At 35.9% G+C, this 17502-nt stretch overlaps 1 protein-coding gene across 1 annotated transcript; it reads left to right on the top strand.

Moving 5' to 3' along the window:
- Positions 1 to 2073: 2073 nt before the first annotated feature.
- On the top strand, positions 2074 to 17502 carry LOC139694191 (cytochrome P450 6j1-like). The gene is made up of 5 exons (XM_071592625.1): positions 2074 to 2156; positions 6823 to 7771; positions 10939 to 11181; positions 15824 to 16108; positions 17174 to 17502. The coding sequence occupies exons 2-5, from the start codon at positions 6838 to 6840 to the stop codon at positions 17341 to 17343; spliced, it is 1632 nt and encodes a 543-aa protein (XP_071448726.1). The 5' UTR covers positions 2074 to 2156; positions 6823 to 6837; the 3' UTR covers positions 17344 to 17502.

The following is a 17502-nucleotide window of genomic DNA, read 5'->3' as shown; positions in this document are numbered from 1 at the left end:
GGATTTATACAATGTCTCATGACAGTGTTAGAGGACTAAGACCGAAAGAATTGTGGGTTAATGGTGCATAAATACCTCCCACACTTAAAAAAACTAATATCACGTGAGAAATTCTTAGAAATGTAATAGTGTAAGCATCACAGAATCCACCCACTTCGGTTTCAATTACATTCATAAATTTGTGAGGGGGAGGGGGGGGGGGCAGCCAAAAACTGAAATCGGTGCCTCTAAAATAGTCCGAAAGAAATTTTATGAGCATGTTTTCAGAAATAATTAGAACATGTTATAATCTTTAAACACTGCTTATTCACTTCATATCTTTTTACAAACCATGGATGAATGGGCATTACATTAATTTATCAAATTATCATAATTAATTCATGAACTAAGGGACGCACTGATTTCTGCATGCGTGTGTTCACCTTTAACTATGTAAATATCATGGCTGAAACTTAAACATTACCCAAACTCTGTGGCCATCATTAAACTAAAAATAAGTAGGAAAGAGTATTTTGCTTGCTTTTGATATTCCTAAAAATTAATGTTAGATTTTCATGTGATTTTTCGAATCCAGTTTTTTACTTGAACATCTTTGGTATGAGAATACGGGCGTATTATCTCAACAGCCTATCATTTAATGAAAAACTTATAAACAAAAATAAATTAGGGTTAAAAGCTGTTGGGTAATACTTCAATGAATTTAATTTTCACAGGTCCTGGATCCAGCTCATTTCAGCGAACTCTCAGTCCACATGACTTGTATTTGATTTTACAAAGATACATAGTGTCTGCTAGTACTTCTGTAGAGAATTCAGAGATAAAGGGGAACTCAAGAGAAATGAATGAGAGCCGAAAGATGCTCTCAGCTGATGACATCAAAACAAATTCTGCCTCCAACTTGAGGGAAACGAAATATCTTTGTTTGATAATAGCTATTCTAAATATAATTATGTGGTTTTGATGCACTTAGTATATGTGTAAATCTTGGTGTAATGGAAATCATAAATGTTTCAATGGAGTAGTGTGTAAGGAATCCTGGCCACATGTCATTTGAGAAGTGATTGAAAAATTCCTTTTTGTACTCGTCTGTAGAGTATCCAGACAATAATAGTACTGTTGGAATTGAATAGCACCAAGAAGGTTATTGGCGCTATAAAAAACAAGTTATATCTTCATCTGGAGGGAAGATAATTTTATTTTTTCGAGAATAACTGCTTAATGTGTTATAATGGCCTTGATTTAACTTTATCTATGGTTTACATGACAGTTTGAAGTTTCGTAATTATATATGACTTTGTTAAATATCCAAGAGAAATTGGAATTATAATACTTCAGTAGATTTCTGAATTGTACTAAACTGTCATTGATTAGCATTCACGGATTTTACCATCCATTCGTCTTTTTACCTTGTTTTTTAAATGGCTTTGTTTTTTACTGTGAAGTCATCCCTTAATGAGCGATGTTTGATGGAAATACTGGTACTGTCCAATAAACGCCATACTTAAATTGCAATTTTTGTGATGGTTGCTTAATGCTTCATTAGTATTTTAAGATTTTTGGATTTTGTTTTCTTATTTCATGTAAATTGTAGTGTGCCTACTTGTGAAAATATATGTATTGAGAAAGTAAAAATTTTTATTTGCCCAGCACAGCTCGAATGTACGTTAATGAATGTAAGTGAAGGAAGAGAATCACGCCACTCCGATTTTCACACGTATGATAAGCCTTATTTGAACAAATAGCCTTATTAATAAACAATTTATATTTTATTTCACCTGATACCCTAGCGTTTCTAAAATTTGAAAAGGTAAAAAAAATGATTCCGTACATGTGCGTCGATAAGGGAATACCTGCGGAATCGTAGGAGATCCAACCGAGAACACATTGAAGGAATGAAGAATAAACTGGTGCCTGTAATCAGAGCAACTATTTCGTTCAGCAAGAACCTTGCGGGTTTTTCTGTTGCAGTTAATATCACCGGGAAATGAGTGCACAGCATTTTCTAATTACCCCGCCACGGTAATAATAAACATACGACGCCCGTAGTGCGTTAAGTGGAAGTGATAAGGCAGGAGTTACAAGATTTAACTACCGATCTCATCTACCTAAAGAGATTTCCGAATTTGTGTTTACTGGATTCTTTTCGTGGATGTTACGTGAGTTAATATTTCCAATAGGCAAGTTTCATCGCAATCTCTATGTCTATTACAGTAACACAATGGAAACATTACACAAATGAGAACCAAGATGAATTTTCGATGTACAGGATATCTTACCTGATACAGTAACACTTATTCTCCAGAAGGCCGACGATTGTATAAATTTGTATACACAAATCTTTTACCTGTGCGAGGGGTTGAGAAAATTACTTTGTTTTCTTTCATTTTAAAAGTAGTCGAAAAGGTGTCACTTGAAAGGATCCGTACAACAGGTGGTCAGGACGTGCTAAGGTTCCCAGGTTTTCACATTTAACAGTTCACCCGAATTTCAGTGCCCATTTTATTCGACTGGACGTTTATTCGATAATTAACGGAGTATTTGCCGAGTTGAAAACTTTATAAGAGAAATCAATGGCGAATTTGACATAGCTAGCGCATGTCTCCAGCGGAGTTTCACACGACTAAGAAGACCGGTCCCCCGCGCAGGGCAAGTATTTAAGTTCCGTACGCAGTAGCACAGACGCGTCGTTATGGTTTCCATATCGTTTAAGCCAATGGATGCGATACACCAGCAGAATTCAGGGAAATCATACATCAGGCTTTCAGTTTGTCTCATTGCAAAGCAACTAAGGCCATTGCAAGCATGAAATCCCAATCTTTGGCTCAGAACAATTTTCAATTATTATTTTTCAAACAAATTGACCTTGGTTGATCCAGAAGTCAATACCGGTGAATTGCTATTTATCCGCATATGTTTTTGAGAGCTCGATTCCTACCTCGTGCGCTTTGGAGTGAATGAATATCAGATGGTCGGCCGGTGTGTACGTTTTTACCGTGATATTGACTTCAGTATTATTTTAGCCAGCTGGCTGAGAAGCTTCCAATTATTTGATTTTTAGTTGGATCGTTTGTCGCGACCGCTTTGCAGGGCATTGAGGAAATCTGATTTACAGCAAGAACTTCGACAGTCAACTTTTAAGCTTTAGGACATTGGTGTTTCAGTAATGTATCTGAATAGTGTGAAGGATAGTAGATAGCAATTTTTTTGTATTGAGGTATACTTATTTATTATATTTTTGTGTCGTAAGAATACTTCATAGCAATATCAATGCGTATGCTCTTACTACGCCATTAAATGTTGGGCACTTGAACAGTTTTCTCACGATGTAACATATTTCATTAAAATAAATTATGGCTAAGGGATAAAGAAGGAATACCCTTATATTGAGGTTTTAGGGCAAAGTAACATAGAATATGTATACTGGGTCACACAGTAGATGCAAAATTATTTTTCAAAGTCAATGTAGGAGACAGAAAAACATCATGAAGTGCTGGTATGTTTAAAACGAAGTGTATAATTTTTATTCTCTTAACCATCTTATTAAACACCATGCATAAATACATTGGAAATAACCCTAAAGCATTATAATCTCAAAAATGATATGCAAAAGAGCATGATGAAATATCCTTCCCTTATTTTATTCACATTTGGCTGGGAGCATGTTTCCCACCATCGAATAATTTGTTTTATTTCTTATGCAAGCAAAACTATTAGCTTTCAGTAATGGGATCTAATTCTTGGCTGCTAATAGTGAGGAGGATTTCGCTCCAAACACAATAACTAGGTTTTCCAAACTCAGAAAAGCCTGGAAATGGGTTATCAAAGGAAGTTGTTCTCTCTAATTACCACCATACTGTCCTGTCCTTGCTGAATCCTTCCAACAGTTATCACATTCATGTATTTTTTCATGCATACTATTTCATAGAATGTTCTATGTCCTCGAGACCTTCAACCACATTCACTTTATTCGTCTTTGCCTTCCTCTCAAAACATTTATTCCTCTTATCTCTGGTGATTAGACTCGTTCCTTCTCAACATTATCAGGCCAGTCTTGTTCATTTCTGTTATATTTGTTCATTTCAGGAAAATCCAGTCCACACCCTTTCATGACTTGCTCACTCTTCAAACTTTCTCACCTATTTTTACAGCAAAAACTTCAGGCACCCTATACTCATGTTCTATTTGATATTATGCTTATCCTGACATCCAAATTTAATTTATTAAAATAATGTATAAGGAGTACATTTTTATACTCTTGCCATTCTTTTTTCATTCCACATAATACAAATTATGCTCCCGACATTATTTGCACACCTTTCATCTCATTATCTACTGAAAAGTCTTTCATGAAAATTTTGTGCGAATACTGAAAGAGTCATCACCTTGTTCAATTATTTGGCTTTCCACTTGGAATTCCATTATTCTTCTCGTTCTCTGTATCCGAAAAGTTCACTAATGTTTTGAATGTGTTTACCCTCAATTTCAATATGTCACCTCTTAAACGCGACTCTGGGCTCCCTTTTTACAGTATGATGAAATTTTTGTGACCTTTGCATTAGAATTCGATGACAGGATGGTCATCAGATGATGTTGAAGGTTCTACTAGACTGTAGGCCAACATCTGTGGCTGCCAGCATACATGCATAGGGGTTCATGACAACTTGTGCAGTACTTGTGCTGATCACCATAAACTTATCATTTCATTAGCATCTGGAAATTTTGAAAGTATTTAGCCCACTCAAGTTTGACTTGCAGCCACATGATGACGGGGCAAGAGCACCGTGATAGGGGCATGGAGGTCATCCATCTCTTTCTCTGGCCAAAGTTGCTTAACTTAGTGATCTAACAGGTACCGATGTTTCAGTGAGACCCTTGCCCCTACATGCCCATGAATAAACAGTTGTAAGGGTTTGATGACCAAAAGGAGGTTAATTAAGAAGTATGTAAGTACACAGCACGCTCAAAACATTGCTTAGTCACCCTATTTGTGAAGTTCCAGAGCTTTTTTTGAATAAACCTTGTAAATGGCTCTTTCTTTGCATTCACAGAATCTTTCACTTCTTCATACCGCTAGACATTGCCTTCCATTTTCCCAGCCCCAATTTTTTTTCATTTAGACTTCTAATGTATTCAACAGTCATCCCTTTCAAACTTTCCCAAATATAGATCCTTCACCGCTATGCTATCCATATTTATGCCATACATCATGATTTAAGTTCAGCTTATCCTCAATCATGAAATCACATTCCTTTCATACATTTTGCTTTGCAGCTTTTCTTTTACCGTTAATGATAGTGTTCGTGTTCTGATTTCCCTTGTTGCCTACTTTCCCCCCCCCCCCCCCCCCCCCCGTGCTATGTTTGAAACTACTAAGTAAAGGTCTGCACCAAATTTTGCAATTCTCATTACTCTCTTGAGCTTCATTATTATCCTTACACTCTTATCATAATCAACAAAATCAGTCAGACTCTTAGAATCATTCCTCTGCCATACATACAAATGAAGAGAGTAATAATTAAACCATATATTCAAGTCATGTCATCCATGGTTACCATTAACCAAGTTTTTACCATTACTATTCACTTTTGGGTCACGAAAAGACCCTACCACCTTTTCTGAGGCATCTATTCTAATACAACCCAACCCATTCATTCCTCTTAATATATTCTCACTCATTCCAGCCCACTTAATTTACCTCGGAGGAATTAACTCTGCACTTGGTCCTGCCATCCACTGGCGTACAAGGTCAACTCACAACTCTCTCAATACTCACTTTCATTCAGGCCGAAAGTAACTTAGGAAGCAGTAACTCTTTTTTGTACATCCATTGTACCTTTCATGCAGAATCATCCCAGCACCCTGACTGACAAGAACACTATCATTAACTCTGGAGTATATAGCACTGGTTTCTGTGAGCCCCTGACCTCGTGGAGAATAGCATACTAAAGACTAGATTGCTACACAGTAGAGGGCCTGTGGATTTCAAAAAAGAGGATACAGCATTAACGGCAATGGTCGACTATTACTTTTCTAGGTCATTGATTGTTTCATTCTCTATCTTTTGTCCTTTTTATTGTCACCTCTTTTAACCCAATCTGAAGTACTCAGAAGTACTGACTCACCATTTTCTTGAAAGGTCAATCTTCAATATACCATGTGCAGCATTCCCTCTAAATAGTAATGGTACTGTTAAGGATTAGTTTCGGTACATTTTCAGTAGCATTCCATAATCAGAGCAAATCCTAGTATTACCCTAGGCTAGCTTTCACTATTATATGAGTTATTATACCTTCTGAAGGGAATCCCTTGATAGCCAGCATGCTGTTGAATTGCCCTACCACTCTGAGGTATATATGTATGCAGTGCACTGACACCAGGACATCTACTTTGGGTGAAAAATGTTTTTAGTAGTGTTAAATTGAATGGAATTAAAACAGAAAACAGCCTTCATTAATAGTTTCTGTCCCAATACTGGTCCACATGTTTTCACTACTCTTAAGACCATTGATTTTCCTTACTGGATGTACTAAAGGTGTGTATCAATTCTTCCAATACCAGCCTAATTAAAAAGGGAAAGATAAATTAAATTTGATTTCATTATTCTACGCCACTAGATTGAGTAAGTAGACAATACCTTACTTAACCTTAAATATTACTCTTTAAGCTTTTTTTCCATTTATTCAAATTCATTCCAATCCATATATTTTTAAGTGTTCCCTGTGATCATGTGGCATTGAGATATTAATTTTTGTAATTTAATTTTTGACATATATTAGAAGGATTATAATGCTTTTGATTTTCTCTTTTTTCTTGTGCTTCAAGGTCTTAATACTTGACATGGAGTTCCTCTGGGCATATGTTGGGTCATCAGAACTTGTAATTTTTTTTGGTGTTATATTTATTGTGCTCCTATGCCATAGCCTACTGGTGCCACTCTTTTACTGGCATAAACGTGGCGTGCCTTATATCACTGCCATTCCACTCTTTGGTAACATGGCCAACTCAGTCTTACAGAGAGTGTTCATAGGAGAGATATACATGCAAATGTACAATCAACTGGAAGGAAAACGATATGGTGGATTTCTCAAGTTTTGCAAACCTGGTGTTATAGTCCGTGATCCTAAACTAATTAAAAGTGTTCTGGAAATGGCTTTCCCTAGTTTTCACGACAATGATTTGGCTGTTAATGAAGATCTAGAGGATTTGCTCAACCAAAACCTTTTTGCTCTCACAGGTGAACGATGGAAGCAACTTCGGAAAGACCTCCTCCCATTATTTTCACCAGATAAAATGAAGGCCATTCATCCTCTTGTGGAAGATGTGTGTTACAATCTCTGTTTATATTTGAATGGGATTACTGGGTCTGAGTTAGAGTTAAATGATTTGTGTGCCAGATTCACCATTGAGGTAATTTCATCTTGTGCATTTGGGATAAAGTCAGATGCTATACATATCCCAAATTCAGAATTTCGCCAGATGGCCCTTGAAATGCTGGACCCATCCCCATGTCAAGCAGTGGTCACCATGACATTGATTCAGTTTCCATGGATATTCCATTGCTTACCTCAATCATATCTTCCTGAAAAAGTTTCAAACTTCTTCCACTACTGTGTTCATCAAGTTGTGACTCTTAGGGAACGAGAAGGCAATAAACGAAGTGATTTGATGTCTGTGCTTATTCAACTGAAAAAAGAAGGGAAACTTGGAATCAAGTCAAAGAAGCATTGTAGATTAGTCAGTGGTGTAAATAAGGAAAATTTAACAACAAAAGGTTTGTCTCTCATTAGTTCCCTTACTTAATTTTATCCAATAGCACACCGAATACTATAAATTTCATGTCCATTATATTCATAATTCACTTGGTCTGGATGAGCAGTGTTCGTATGTAGTCAATATCCTCTATACAGTGGATATGGGCTACATTTATCGGTATGTAATTTATTATTTAGGAAGAGCTATTCTTAGGTTACAAGTCATGGTTATAAATTAAGAATATCAATTTTCAATTGGGCTGTTTAGCATGATTTAAATTTCAATGTTGAGTATTTACTATTATTGAACAGCATTGCAATTTTAGTAGATATGTTTAAAATTATAAATATATAAAACACAATGGTAATTCAAGACACAAAACCTGGCCAACATAATAGAAGCATCTGTTTAATGAGTGGAGTTTAGATATCTAAGTTTTAAAAGGTTAGCAATCGTCCTAATTGAATATTTAACAGAGGATGGACCATATAAAAATCTCAGCTCAAAATCTACTGAACCTATTTATCACATGTCAAATAAATAAACTACTGGCGTCAAAGGTAAAAGGCAGTAACTTTGTCTTGAACTGTCAAAAAGGCTATTCCCATTAAGTCAAGCTCAGTTAATTCAATGGGGCAATTTATGTAGGTACTATATGGTATGGATCAACTTGTCAATCATTTTTATTCTTAAGAAAATGCTATCAGATGAGAAAATTCAAATCTCATGTGATATTTTGAAGGAAATAATCTGAATTACACCATCTTATGAGTGTAAAGGTAAGAATTACATATGTAGTAATGATGTAGTAATGTGTGGAGGCTAATTTGTAACTGGAGGGAGTACAATGATCCAGTGAGCCATGGGATTTCATCATTGGCAGGGCGAATGATCCTCTTTTCTATAAAAACGGGAATAAAAAAATCCCTTAAGTAATAAGTGTAAATTTGATTGAGGATTTTGTAGAGAAATATATTTACCTTCAAAATAGTAAATGGGAAAAGGAACACTGTGTTTCATTTCTAAATGATGATTAATAGCTTTTCATAATTCAATAAAACTTCTCTACTTAACAAGGCCATAGGGGTAGACACACATTCCTCTAGTGATAGTTTCACATTACTGAGAAACTAAATAAGGGTTTAGGAAACTGTGGGAGGAAGAGTGCATACTATATGTATTACTTTGTAGCATTTATGCAGAGGAATTTGGCCAGAAGACTTGGTCAGATCATTGATAGTTGCTATTCCAAAAAAAGGAAAGGCTGCAATGTGTGAAGACTGCAGAACAAGTTTGATTTCCCATGCAGCTCAAGTGGGCTAAGAGCATCAATAAGTGAATTGAGAGCAAAACAAATGCTTACTTAAGGGATCAGTTTGGATTCAGGAAGGGGAGAGGCATCTGTGATGCCATAGCAGTATTGATGTCACTCAGCTCACAATGGAGGTTGACAGGAACATAGAATACAATCAAGAAGTATTTGTCTGTTTTGTAGATTTTGAAAAGGCATTTGATAGAGGGAATTGAGAAAAAGTAATGAATGTATTACATGAAAATAGAAGTAGATTGGAGGGATAGAAGACATGTAAGCAACCTGTACATGTCTCGGACTGCTCAGGCATGAGTGGGGGATGAAGAGTCTGGATGGGCAGTCGTTGGAAGAGGAGTTAGCAGGGTTGTCATTTATCACCAGTGCTGTTCAACACATATGTAGAGGAAATGATTAAAGAGGCACTGGAAGAACTGGAAATAGGAATGAAATTCGGGGGGAATTCGTAAAATTAGTTAGGTTTGCTGATGACCAAGCTTTAGTTTGCCTAGGGGTTGCAGGCATTGATGAGTGCATTGGAAAGTCAGTGCAATAGGTATGGGATTAAATAAATGTAAACAAAATAAAGCTTATGACGTTTTCCAGAAAGTGTTAAGCTTAATTAAAATAGGAGTTAAGAAACTATAGCAGATGGCACAGTTTATGTATGTATGTCAGAAGTGTTTTGGACCAAAATGGTCGAAGTAATAGGGATATAAGGAGAAGAATAGCACCAGGCAAAGAGGCTTTCACAAGGAGGAGGGAGTTGATGACAAGGGTGTTGAGTAAGGATGTTAAGAAAAGCCTTGTTAAAACTTTAGGAATGGAACATGTTTTGTGGAAAACAGGTCATTGAAGTTAGACAAAGAGTAGGAAACAGATCATTGAAGCAAGAAATAGACCAAAAGGAAAACAAAAGAGGAAGAGCTAGGCATGGTTGGAAAGGAGAGGGGATTGTTGAGAGAAATTCAAAGGAGGCAGATGTAGAGTATTTAGATTGGTGACTATATGTTGGAGACTGTAATAGAGGGGAGAATGCTAGGCTAGTGAGGAGGGGATCAGAATGATGTGGTGGCTAACGTATTGGTTTCCCACCCTGAGGGCCCGGGTTTGAATCTCATTACGATAGATATTTTTTAGTGGTGTCCTGATTCCTACTGAAGGTGCTTTGTGGAGGGCTTTTTGAGTGAGTACGGTGTCTGTCGGATGGGGCGTTAAGCTACAGATCCCTTGGCACCGTTTGTTAAGAGTAGGCTAAAGCCAATGCCAGGTTTCTCTCCACCCTTCATCCTTTCCCATCCATCCCCTACAGCACAAATGACCTGAGCAAGTGAGGAAAGGCAAAAAAGGCATGTTGGACATTATGAACGGGGAAGTAAATATGTGGAATTGGAGAGGGGCTTATTGTAGTGCCAGATGTCAGGTTGGGTTTTGTGAAGAGAAGTAAGTAGAAGTATTGTTGCACTGTTTTATAGGCAATAATGTATTAGCAATAAAAATTTGATGTTGTGACCACCAATAAACAATCAATATGTTGGCGGGTTCTTACTTAAATATGTGCTACATATTCAAAAACACATACATACGTAATTTATAAAATTCTGGTCTATATGAAAATGTAGTGTTGTGTTGCATGTGTTACAAATAAAATATATATTCAAATACATGGCATGATATAATTTTCAAATTTGAATTAAAGTGTTAAATATGATGCCTAATATAAAGTTTAAGGTAATAATGTTTAAACAATAAAAGAATTTCATGAACCTTGGATTTTTGTGTGTATGTATATTTGTGTGTATGTATATTTGTGTGTATATACATACACACAAATAAAAATGATTGCATATTTAAATTTCCATTTTTTATTCAATTAGGTTCCACATATGCATGGGGTCCTGAATCAATAGATGATGTTGCAGCTCAAGCTTTTGGGTTTATTTTTGGTGGATTAGAAACATGTACAACTGTGATAAGTTTTGCTCTGTTTGAATTGGCTCATTATCCAGAGATTCAGAAGAAATTACGCAAGAAAATTAACGAGGTGAAGTTCAAACATGGAGGAAAATTGTCCTATGAAGCTTTAGAAGAAATACATTATCTGGAAATGGTCATTTTAGGTAAAAATGTCTAATGGTTTCAGGTTGACATTTAATATTATTGATAATAATATATTGCTAATTCCATCCAGGTCATATAGGCATTGTAGGGCATCCAAAAAATAAAACACAGAACACAGGCATGCATGAAATTAACAATTCAGGTATCCGGAGGTGCTGTGGAATGCATTCCCTTGCAGGAAAATCTTCACTTGTCTTTTGAATTTCTCTGCGGAAATGCCTTTCAGTTTTGAGGAAGATGGTTGTAAATACAAACACAAGTAAATTGTGGGCTATCTTTGGCGTGGCTGGAATTATTATCTTGATTGACATAGGAGTGGAAAGAGATGTTAGGTGGTGAGATACTAGGATTTTCCTTGAAATAGGTTCATAATTGCAGGATATAGAGACATGTTAAGGTTAAGATTTTTTAAGATCTAAAACATGATTGGCTATGTCTCCAATTAAAATTACAGAAATGTATTTCCCAGCTTGTTTTTCTAGAGAGGAAACTGTCTTACATTGTACAGTTTCCTCAGATGATAATACCATGTATGAGAAAGGAACAACTTTAGGCAAACTTCATAAGCTTAAGACATTTCAGATAGATCAGAGAAGTGAGCCTTCTTATCATAAAAATAAGTTTCCTCTTTATTACTGACATTACTACCTTGATCAAAAATTTCCCGGAATTTATTCAGAAAATTAAAAATACAAGTTTATTCATCTAAATCTATATTGTCCCCTTCAAAGTAATCCCCATCGACTGCAACACACTTATGCCAAGGCTTGATCCAATCCTCGAAACATTTTTTATATTCGGTTTTCGGTATGTCCATCAGTGCTTCCTGCGATTTTTCCATTACTTCCTCTCGGCTGCTAAAACGCGTTCCCCGTAATGGTTTTTTAACTCGATTGAACAGAAAGAAGTCACAGGGAGCCAAATCAGGTGAATTCGGTGGCTGTTGGATGGTATTTGTTGCATTTTTCGTCAAAAAATTACGCATAATGATAGCACTGTGCGACGGTGCGTTATCATGGTGCAAAATCCACGAGTTTTCTGCCCACATTTCTGGTCTCTTTCGGCGAATTGCTTCACGCAAACGTCTCATAACGCCCAAATAATACTCTTTGTTTACTGTCTGGCCTTCTGGCAAAAATTCATGATGCACTACACCGTTGTAATCCATGAAAACCGTCAGCATTGCCTTCTTTTTTGACTGAAAACGACGTGGTTTTTTTGGTCTCGGCTCATTTGGTGAACGCCATTCACTTGCCTGATGTCTGGATTGCGTGTCGTACTCATAAACCCACGTCTCGTCTCCAGTAATGATCCTTTTGATGAATGTGGGATCGGATTCAGCCTCGCAAATCATGTCTTTTGCGACGTCAACACGGTCTCTTTTTTGCATGAAATTGAGGTCTTTTGGAACCAACTTTGCTGCTACACGACGGAAACCCAAATCATTAACCACAATGTCTTGGGCGGATCCATAGGCAATGTTCAAGTCCTCCGCTATTTCTCTGATGGTTAATTTGCGGTTATTGACCAACATTTCTTTTACTTTATCAATTTTTTCACCGACTTTCGATGTCGATGGTCTGCCACTGCGTTCATCATCTTCGATTGACTCACGACCACTTCTGAACCGCTTGTGCCACTGGTAAACGACCGTTTTTTTTAGAGAATCGTTGCCGAAACACTTTTCCAACATTTCCAACGTCCGTGCGCCACTAAATCCGTTTTTTACGCAAAATTTAATACAAGTTCGTTGTTGGAAATTTAAATCCATTTCTGCAATTGTAAAAAATCGCCAACACACACAGAGATAGATGTACTCTTGGCTACGTAACTTTTGCAAATGTCAAGTTATGACACTAAGATTTAAAGGGAATATCAACAACAGATGTACCAATTTAACAAACAAAACAGAACTCAAATCGGAACGATGGGAGCGCCACACGGTGGTTATTCCGGGAACTTTTTGATCAAGGTAGTATATGATATTTCAATGAGATTATCACTGATGGTGAAACCCAAGAAAGTAGTGGCTGCTAAAAGCTTTAAGTCTGTTTTAAGTTAGCAAAGGGCTAGAAATCAGCAGTCTTTCCTGTATGAAAAAGCAGATATTTAGTTTTAGCACCATTTAAATTATCAGTGACACACCATGTATTCATATTCTGAGCTAATTTCATCAGGATCTCTGGGTTACTTCAAGATATTAAACAGGAGGTGTCATCCATATAGAGAAACGATGTACAGTTAACCATAGAAAAGGAAATCATTCATGAAAATAGTAGAAAGTAAAGTGCCTAGGACTGAAACTTAGGGGACATTATATTTGACTTCTAAAGGTGTTGACTTTGCTTAGACAATACCAGGTGTGGGATGACGAAGATATTTAAATAGCTCCTTTCTACCAGTGTCAGAGAACATCCAGTTAAGGGATTTACCTTCAATACCCAGACTTCTGAGTTTGCCTGACAAGATGTTGTGGTTGATGCTGTCAAAACTTTTGTAAGGTATTAGGATATGCCTTGCGGATGCTGTTTTGTATTGAAACAGAGAGTTCAGCTTTTCAATAAGTTGGAAGAGCTCATTCAGTATTGGTGGATCTGAATTTTCTAAAGCCACATTGAATTAACTGGTTATATTCAAGAAAATCTGTGATCCTGTAGCATGTATTCGAGTCTCAAAAATTTTGAGAAAATAGAAATTATAGAGGTGGAATAGGATTGGTCAGAGATGTTTAGTGTGTAATTTTTAGGGTTAGGAGTGACAAGGGCAAACTTCAAACTTTAAGATTGTGGGGAAGATAACTTCATGCTGTGATAAGTTGATAATGTGTTCTAGAGGTTTTGTAATCATTTGGTTGGATGGTCTTTTGACAGGAGAGGGTATTTAATCAACACCTGAAGACTGTGCATTCTTAAATGAAAATACAGTGAAACCTCAATTAATGAGATTCATCTGTAAATTAATGAAAAATATAATGTATTTCATATAATGGGAAGAGTCAACCCCAGCCGTACTCTTATAAATGAGCCAAGGATGGATGGGTGAGGGAAATTAGAGAAGATATAAGCAGTAAATCAATAAAAATTATAAAAATAAATAAATAACCGAAAATAAAACCAGTAATAAATATAATAAAAAACTAAAAATAATTGAAATAATTAGATACCGCAAACGATTAGAACAATGAAATGGAAGACTGCAAATAAATCCCGTACTATCTAGCTTGGATATACTATACAGCATTGATCCTTGCTAGTCTCAAGCACTCAAACGCACGTAGTGAAATAAAATTAAAAATTCTAATAAATGAAAAATAATCACGCACCCTCTAGCTCGGATGTACTATATAGCATTGATCCTTGCTAGTCAAAAGCACTCGCATTTAATCAGGGCTTAGGAGAGGTTCCCTCTGCGCCAGTGGCCTGTCAGTCACGCGTAATATAATAATAAAAGCAAAATAATAATGCACTCTCTAGCTTGGATGTACTATGCAGCATTGATCCTTGCTAGTCGCATGCAATCACACTCTATCAGGGCTTACAAGAGGTTTCCCTCTGCATCAGGGGCCCACCAATTACACGTAGTGAAATGAAATTAAAAATTATAATAAATGAAAAATAGTCACGCACCCTCTGGCTCGGATGTACTATATAGCATTGATCCTTGAACACGATACACACAAACACGCGGCGTTTCATTCCCTAATACATAGACTCGTTAACGTCCCATTGAGCAAGGAAAAATTCCAATCAGAATTGGAATACATAAAACGAACCGCAGCTATAAATGGTTACAATCCAAACATTATCGACAGGATCCTCAAAAAACAAAAACACAAAAAACTTATTCAAGACAGCACCACATTATTACCTGCTGATGAAAAGAAATATCTGTTTGTACAGCTAAGTATCATATTTATCATCATTAGGAGTTATTTGATGTGTAAATCTAGGCTATGATAAACCAAGGTTTAACCCTTTCATGGCTGTGGACATACCTTTTCATCCTCTCTCGTGTGCTATAATACTTAGAAATTTTATTGAAATTATGCTCATCAAAATAAATAAATGAAAGGTTTGCATTAAATAAACAGAGAACCTTAATTATTTTTATTATTGCCATATTTATATTATTTAGATTATTTTATTATTTCTGGAATAATTAAGGTTGGAGAGGGACAGTACTCTCCCTTTTTGCCACACGTGAGGAGTAGTTTTCCAGAGAGTGAGCTGCAGTGTAAGGGTTAAAAGGCCATATAACTTTTTCTGTGGTGGAATCAATTCTAATACCAACCATCCTTTTACATATTGTGACAAGAAATCTGATTTGTTTAAAAAATTTAAATTATAATCAGATGAAAAAATAAGAAAATTTGATCATAACCTTAAGTTTTTCCAAAAAAATTGAGTTTAATGACCAGTTGTGCATGATTACACTTAAATGCATGATTATACATTAGAATATAATGTAATGAAATAAATATGTGAAAATATGATGTAATATAATAGTCATTACTCCTTAAAGGGTGATTTTTGTAATTACCATGTAGAAGAACTTAATTTCAATGACCGATGTAAATACTGCCTGCATGTGCTTTATAATTATGTTAATTCTTGAATTTTGTATTGCATGAACTGTGGATAGAAACTCTCCGCAAATACCCGCCTGTTTCCTTCTTGGCACGCCTTACAACTAAACCATTCAAATTTCCTATTCCTGAGGAGAAATCAAGTGAAAGCATAGAGGAAAAGTTGGTGACATTAGAAGTTGGTATTCCTGTTGTGATTCCAGTCCTTGGCCTGCACAGAGATCCAAAGTATTACCCTGATCCAGAAATATTTGATCCAAAACGATTCTCTAAAGAAGTCAGCAGTCAACGTGATCCTTTTACATTTCTGCCTTTTGGTGAAGGCCCTCGAGTATGCGTTGGTAGGTATTTGAAATCAAAATGAGCTTTGATGTATTAGCGACTACTAAGCACAAATTTCCAAAGAAACTGCGGGAAATGCCTCAACAGTAAATTTTAACGGAGTCATCCGCTAATCTGCATTTCAATGCAACAATTTAAGAGGACCCCTCGATAGCTTAACTGGCTAAAGCACTCGACCGGATATTGAGGGATCTGGGTTTGAATCCCAGTCAAGGCAAATGATTTTTACCCTGAAATTGTTGCATTGAACTACTTAGCACTACTATTCTAATATATATTGATTGAGCTAGTGAGTTGCGATCAGGTTTTCCTGGAGGTGAGGGAGTCATGTTAATGTGTGCATTGAACCCTTAAGGTTGATTGCAAAAAGATTTTCAGTAGCCATGTTCCAGTAAAAGTAAGTGATCGACAGCAATAGACTTTGCACTCATCACGTCTTCTTTTACTTATCATAAACATTCTTCCACTGCAGTGCCTGTGGTTTAGGTTTTTGTTCACTGACCACACAAAAGAAGTGCAATTGATTCAGAAAAGTTATCTCAGTAATATTCTTATTCATGAGCATCTGTCTCGAAACCCAAATCATTCAGAACTGTTTTCCGATATATTGATGTTGGAATCTCAGATATGCCCAATTTTGTTCTCTTTTCACCAGCAGAAAAAAAAAAATTCAGTTTTAGGGAAAGATTAAAAATAATTGAAAAGAGAAGATACAGAGAGACAGGCATTACAAGAAGAAATGATCAATAACCCAAAACAAACTAATGGGTCAAACATTTTATAGGGTAGTAGAACCTAGTTTATTTTATGTCTAGCTGTTCAATCATATCTCTGGTAACTCTGTGTGTTAAATCTCAACAAATATAGCCTAAGAAATACAATCCAAAGACTACATATTTGAAAAAATATGAATCAGTGATACATATTCATTAAAATGAGGTTAATATGAATATTCATATTATTTGCAATATTTTGGATGTAATATATATATTTAGCAGAGAGTTTAACTGTTTTAAAAAAAAGATCTTCATGTTAGAAGTAATTATTTTAACTTATTATTTCAGGAAGAAGATTTGGATTAATGCTGTCCAAAGCAGCAATAGCCACCATTGTGCTTTCTTTTGAACTTATGCCCAGTGGAAACACATTACTTCCAATTACTTTTGATCCTACCCAATTCCATACTTCATCCAAGAATAAACTTCATGTGTATATCCGAAAGCTTAAGTCATGACATTCCTACATCAAATTTTTCTGTTGTGCTAAATATTGTTATCTTGTGTTACTTTAAGCATGGGAGTCAGTATTTTGAAACTCAGGATTTATTAGATGAAGAATTTTTGTTATTTTTTAAGATGTTACTTTTGATACAAAAATTTTATAAAGTTTTGAA

The sequence above is a fragment of the Hetaerina americana genome, unplaced genomic scaffold (assembly GCF_022747635.1).
Source record: "Hetaerina americana unplaced genomic scaffold, ioHetAmer1.1.p SCAF_5, whole genome shotgun sequence".
Taxonomy (NCBI): domain Eukaryota; kingdom Metazoa; phylum Arthropoda; class Insecta; order Odonata; family Calopterygidae; genus Hetaerina; species Hetaerina americana.
The sequence above is the reverse complement of the archived record's forward strand: the minus strand, read 5'-3'. Positions and strand labels throughout refer to the sequence as shown.